Source organism: Helianthus annuus, chromosome 6 (assembly GCF_002127325.2).
Source record: "Helianthus annuus cultivar XRQ/B chromosome 6, HanXRQr2.0-SUNRISE, whole genome shotgun sequence".
NCBI classification, from domain to species: domain Eukaryota; kingdom Viridiplantae; phylum Streptophyta; class Magnoliopsida; order Asterales; family Asteraceae; genus Helianthus; species Helianthus annuus.
The window spans coordinates 75,645,712-75,652,446 of NC_035438.2; the positions used below are offsets into that span (position 1 = coordinate 75,645,712).

At 40.4% G+C, this 6,735-nt stretch overlaps 1 protein-coding gene across 1 annotated transcript; it reads left to right on the forward strand.

The window, feature by feature from the left end:
- The first annotated feature begins 1,375 nt into the window (after nucleotides 1-1,375).
- LOC110944925 lies at nucleotides 1,376-1,852 on the forward strand. The gene has a single exon (XM_022186569.1). The coding sequence runs from the start codon at nucleotides 1,376-1,378 to the stop codon at nucleotides 1,850-1,852; it is 477 nt and encodes a 158-aa protein (XP_022042261.1).
- The last annotated feature ends 4,883 nt before the right edge of the window (nucleotides 1,853-6,735 follow it).

Sequence of the window (6,735 nt, forward strand, 5' to 3'; positions counted from 1 at the left end):
TAAATCTCCAAGAAAGAGAATCGGGGGAAACTAGAACCAGCAAGGAGAGGAATGGACTTTGACGATGGTGGGAACCGACGAGGAGAGGAAGAGACTTTGACAATGGTTATTCGATTAGGCACCAGAAGGTCAGCAGTTTTAGGTTCCGGCAACACTTGTATGGTTAGGGTTCAACGGTGGTTGACAGTCTTCTATGAACAGCAAGGGGGTGGGGTGCAGGCGAGTCGAACTTGATACGACGATGGCTATGGGTGTTGAATGATGAGGTAAATTGTTACAATTGTTCACTTTCACTTGCATCTATTTTGTTTTTAGTTATTGCTTCATTAATTTTTAAAACAGAAATGTTTACTTATGCCACCAAGTGTTTGATGAAATGTGTCATCCACGTTTGCTGCAACTGAATGGCTTACTTATGCCCACCAACTGCTCGATGAAATGTGTCATCCAAGTTTGCTGCAATTTGTATGTGTAGATTTGTAATTATATCAGCAGGTATTGTCTTTTTAGTGATGATTCCAAACTATTTACTTTTAAAGGGTTGGTTTGCCACCCAAACTGTATAAAAAATGTATGGTTACTCGCAAATTGTTTTATTTAAACAGTTAGAATATTATGTTATAATATAGTTATGTAACAAAACGTATTCTTTGATGCTTCGTTTCTGTGTTAAACCTTGAAATTAAATCATTATTTGAACAATTTGATAGATTCGGCAGATGCAGAGGTCGGTTGATGGATTTCATTCTCAGGTACGTGATTGTTTCAAGTTTTAATTGAAGCTGAGATTGATCTTTAATGTATTATGTGTAACAAAACCTATTCTTTGATGCTTCGTTTCTGTGTTAAACCTTGAAATTAAATCATTATTTGAACAATTTGATATATTCGGCATATGCAGAGGTCGGTTGATAGGTTTCATTCTAAGGTACATGATTGTTTCAAGTTTTCATTGAAGCTGAGACTGATCTTTAACGTAAACGTTTCGTAGGGTATGAAAACGATTTGATCTTTTGTGAGCCTAGCTAGAAATTTGTGAATTGTGAAGTTTAGGTTCTTGAACGATTCATGCAGGTGTGCATGCCATCTTTTGGAACATGCTTTTGTAATTATTCATACATATTAGATAGCGTATATATATAGTAATGATTTGTTTACTTTGATAGGTGATTGATATTATATTGAGAGGAGATCTCGTTGTAACGTGTATATATTCAGATTATTGTAATCAATAGAAATCGCGGAATACCAATCTTACATGGTATCAGCCTATTCACGATCCATACCCTAACCCTACCTCCTTTCTGCAACTTCTCCTCTCTCCTACAGCCTCTCATCTTCACTCCGATCACCTATTTTCACCCTATCTTCTATCATGGACAACAAACTTCATCCAGCCATGACAGTGTCCAACATAAAAAACGTTGTGCCTATAACCCTCGAAGTTGAAACTGTCCATTACACAACCTGGGCAGAACTTTTTCAGAATTCTTGCAAGGCTTACCAGGTTCACGATCATCTGGAACCCAGAAAACCGGCACCGGCAACTACCTCCTCTGGTTCTGACAAGGACAAGGTCACTGCTCCTCCCTCTGATGATGAGGCTCTTTGGTCTCGTCTAGATGCCATTGTCAAGCAATGGATATATGGCACCATCTCACCAGATCTCCTTCATACCATACTTACTCCGGGTCAGACTGCTTATGACGCCTGGACTACTCTGGCCAACCTCTTCCGGGACAACAAAAACACCAGGCCTGTCTTTCTTCAGCAAGAGTTCTCCAATATTCGTTTGGAAAACTTTCCAAACATGTCAGCCTACTGTCAACAGGTTAAACTCCTCTCCGACTAACTTGCTAGTGTGGGGTCCCCCGTTGACAATCAAAGACTGGTACTTCAGCTTTTAACCGGTCTTACCGAACAATACGATGGGATTTCAACGATCCTACAGCATCGGGACCCTTTGCCTGATTTTCATGAGGCCCGATCAAGTCTCACAATGGAGGAAAGCAAAAAGAAACACCATGTTGCTCAGGCCGCCCATTCCTCTGCCACTGCACTTGCGGCTGTCTCAGCCAGCCCCTCTAAGTCTGACAGCACCAACACAACACATTCTGACCATAATCGTGGACGAGGAAGGAACCGCAGACGTGGCAGAGGGCGCGGAAACAATGGTCGTGAGGGTCGGTCTTACAATACTCAGAATACCCAGCACCCATACATTGTTTTTCCACAATCTTGGACAAACAATCAGTGGGCTGGTCTCATGAATCAGCAGGCCCAACAATGGCCAGCAGCAACCCCGAGCCCACCCTGCCCGTATCCATCAGTGCCCAGACCCAATACAGGTGCGGGTTTACTTGGGCCTACCCCCGCTCAGGCCTACACTGCTGGTCCAGTTCCAACCGACATCGCTCAGGCCCTCTACACCTTATCTCTAAATCAGCAAGACCCGCTCGGCTACATGGATACCGGAGCGACAGGCCACATGAATAACCAACAAGGTAACTTTTCCTCGTCTGTTTTTAATGCTTGCACTTCCAAAAATATTATAGTCTGAAATGGCATGTCCATTCCCGTCCTTGGACAGGGCAACCATACCTTACCACCCCTGTTCCCTCCACTTAAACTTAATAATGTCCTATACGCTCCTCAACTAATTAAAAACCTTATATCTGTTCGTCGTCTTACCGCTAATAATTTAATATCTATTGAATTTGACCCTTTTGGTTTTCTCGTGAAGGACCTCAAGACCAAGGCCCCTATCCTTCGATGCAATAGCTCGGGTGATCTTTATCCTCTCACCGCTCCACTCCAAAGTCTCTCCTCTTCACCTTCCACATTTGCTGCCATTACCCAAGACCGTTGGCATCAACGACTTGGGCACCCGGGACAAAATTTACTGCATTCATTAAAATCTTCTTCTTGTATTGATTATGGAAAACTTAGTACTACTACTTGTCAATCATGTGTTTTTAGCAAAAGTGTTAAGCTACCCTTTTATGATTCCTTGAATAAGACTTCTTTACCATTTGACATTATTCACATTGATTTATGGACCTCGCCGGTGCTTAGCACCGGTGGGCATCGTTATTACCTATTGTTTCTTGATGACTTTACTAATTTTCTATGGACATACCCAATAAGTAACAAGTCACAAGTTTTCGAGATTTTTTCACGCTTTAACAATTACATAACTACCCAATTTGAGCGAAAAATAAAACAATTCCAGTGCGACAATGGGAAAGAATATGCAAATAATAATTTCCAAAATTTTTGTCATCAAAACGGCATGTACTTCCGCTTCTCTTGTCCTCACACCTCCTCTCAAAACGGAAAGGCGGAACGCAAAATCCGCACAATCAACAACATGCTTCGCACCCTTCTCGCTCAATCTTCTCTCCCACCAAACCTTTGGCATCACGCACTAGAAGTTGCCACCTACCTTCTCAATATTCTCCCAAACAAAAATCATTATTTCCTTTCACCCACCACTCTTCTTTACAAGTGTGTCACATCCCGATTTCCACGTGTCTCACTGGTGGGCCCGGTGGGGGATTACCGTGACGATGTTGGCAACAATATAGTCAAACCACACAATTATATAATGCACAGCGGAAGCATAAGATAAATATATAAGTTTCAACCTCTGATCGTAATATCAAAATGTATTACAGGGGTTGAATATATCCACAGTGGATCATAAGTAAACATAAAGTATTGTTCCATCAGATACTGCAATCAAGCTTGCGAGGCTTATCCCGACGCTAGGGAGCTAATACCAGCCAATTACGTTTAGGTACCTGCACTTAATCTTTTTGGGGAAAATACGTCAGTTTACACTGGTAAATACATTCAACTGACACATTTGAAAATGTTTATTAAAATTGATTTGAATGCACAAGGCACAAACTCTTTTATAACTTGGGAAAATTCATAATGATCTTGTGAACGTTTTACATGTTCTTTTATGCGTTCAGTAGCCCGGGTCGTGCCGGGTTAAAGATTTATAGACACACCACGTTTGCGTAAAACCGTAGTACAAAAACCAACGGCTACGTCTTTTAATTTTAATGTCGACACTTTATACCGGGTGTACGCCTACACCGGGATGTCGATGGTCGTGGCCATTTCGTAAAATGATGCCAAGGATATCCGGGACAACGGTCATTAAACCCCCCAAAGGCTTATAAGCAACAAAACTGTTTAAATGAGCCGATCATATTTAATCAATTAACCACCTAAGCGATGGAATTATATAATGCTCAATCAAGCGGTATTAATATACCGTAACCCAAGCCCATATAGGGGAAATAAGTTAAAGTATTTACCTTTGCAAGTATTAATCCTTAATTTAGATCAAGTCACCGATAGCTTTTACTGGGGCTCCTAATCTGGAACGAAGGTTTTAATTAACCTCTTAGAATCCTAACGGTCCTTATATTAGCCGTAGCTTAAACCGGTTGATTCCGATATATTGATATGGTTAATTCGCACGAAAAGGCGAAAACCGAGAATGGAGTATGATTTGGACCCAACAAGTTCAGTGACTTGTTTTATATGGGTTTATAGTTCATACTCTGGATTTTGGGGTTCAAATAATATAATTTGACCCATATCGGCTATTGCACGAAAACTAGTTTCATGAGCCGTACCGTGTGCGCAAACAGGCGAAACGGTTAACCATAAGTGTCCTACGCTTATTTCCTAAGTCAATATGCCTTAAAATTATTTTGGTATCAGTAGGATACCTTCCGTAATGCCCGTAACGAGTTTAAGTTGGTAATATGCCCCGTAGGGGCTTTTCGGTCATTTTAAAGACTTTAAAAAGGCTTTTCGAGTTCTACAGGAAATCTGAGTTTCCCGAACAGCTTATAAAGCTTAAAATACTTTATTTATTATTTAAAACCAGTGGCAATTGGAATTGGGTCAAAAGACCTTGTAGAACTCCTGTTTTGGCCAAAAAGGGCATATTCGGTATTTACCGAACCGTAGCCATAACCGCAGGTTATGAGCAAGGTAAAAATTATTAAAAATCTCTAAAATTCCCAAAATATTATTTTACCACAGTGGGTAAAAGTTTTGGTGACGAAAACTTGGGTTAGATGGGTGTTATGCTAATTGCGCCGTTAATTACAAAATTTCTTAAAAGTGCGCCTTTTAGCATAACTCTCATTCTAGGCCTCGGATTGACGTGAAACTTTAAGGACATGCTTATAATTTAATAAGCAAGGTTTTGGTCCGTTCACGTGTCCGAAATACTCGTTTTAATTTTAAAAGGCCGTTACGGTCAACTTTTAGGCGAATGACGGAATTGCGCAAAAGACTCGGACAACTCATGAACCGACCACAGAGGTTTATACCAACATGTGACCTGGTCCTAAGAGAGTCCTAAGGTGTATTTATACCTCACTAAAACGGGTCAGAACTGAAGTCAAAGCAAAAGTCAAACTTTTGCGACATTCGGCTCCGAACCGGTTCTATATAGTAAATGATCGATTCAAACGAGCGCAAACATGTTTATATACTTATTATCATGTTTTATGATTATCAAAACAGGTTCCATAACATATATATTACAGATTATGCATAAATCGCTAAAATAGCTTTCTGTTGACTTTTTAACCGCACGTTTGACTCGACATTTGACATAGTTAGAGTGGTGATCAGGGGGAACCATTTTAGAGGTTTATTACCCACATAAATACCAACTCATAACCACTTTTGATTCGTCATAAGACTGAACCATTACTGATTTATTGTAAAGTCAAACCGTAGTTACGACGGTTTGGTTTTTAGCTAAAAACTAAGCATAAACTGAACTATGGATGATCAAGGTAACTTACAGAAGTTAGTACTTGAATATGGAGCAGAGAAGAATGCTTGGAGCTTCTTAGAATGATCAGATAGTGTGTTTTTGTGTTGTGTGTATGTTATGAGCCAAGCATGCTATTTATAGTGGAACTAAGCCCTCTAGCTCACTAAATAACAACCCATACTGACCATGATGGTAAGTAGATGTCCCCTGAGTGATATGGGTCGAGTAGGGGGCTCCCATACCTCATTTATTGGGGTTGATCGTTCACTATGCTCAAAAGTCAAGAAAACATCAACTTTCTGCATCTGGGCGTCTAATGCGGCCCGCATGGGGATTCAGGCTTCCCTTTACGCGGGTCGCCTAAATCTAAATGTCAGAAACGAATTTACAGGAGGCTCGCGGCCCGCCTACACTTAACCGGTTATTCAACGCGGGTCGCGAGAGGCTTATTTTCCTGATTTTTTAATTCTTTTGAAATGATTACCAGAATCTTATAATTAATAACGAAATCTTTCGTAATGATTCGCCTGACCTTTCGGTTTTGAAGGGGTAACTTTGCGGTTTGGCCCTCGGTTATTTACCGATAGGGGCCTCGTGTTATTTACCCGCTTTATTAAGTCCCCGGTTTATTTATTTAATTGTTCAGAAAGCCTTAACTTTCATTATTGACGCTTTTAACCCTTCTTCTACGAATTCGATCGTAACTTTCTCGTTTCATATCGAAACTTCGCGAAATTCATATATATTATTTTAGTGAGGGTATAATACCGTTACAAAGTCTTTGGAACGTTAAAGGGTCACTCAGAGGTGTTATTAAACATGTTGACACAGTTAACCCCTGTAGTTTGTAATCTCTCACTTTCTTCCGCGTTTTGTTTTTGTACGATCTATAATTTATTCGTTTGAAGGTTTAAGCA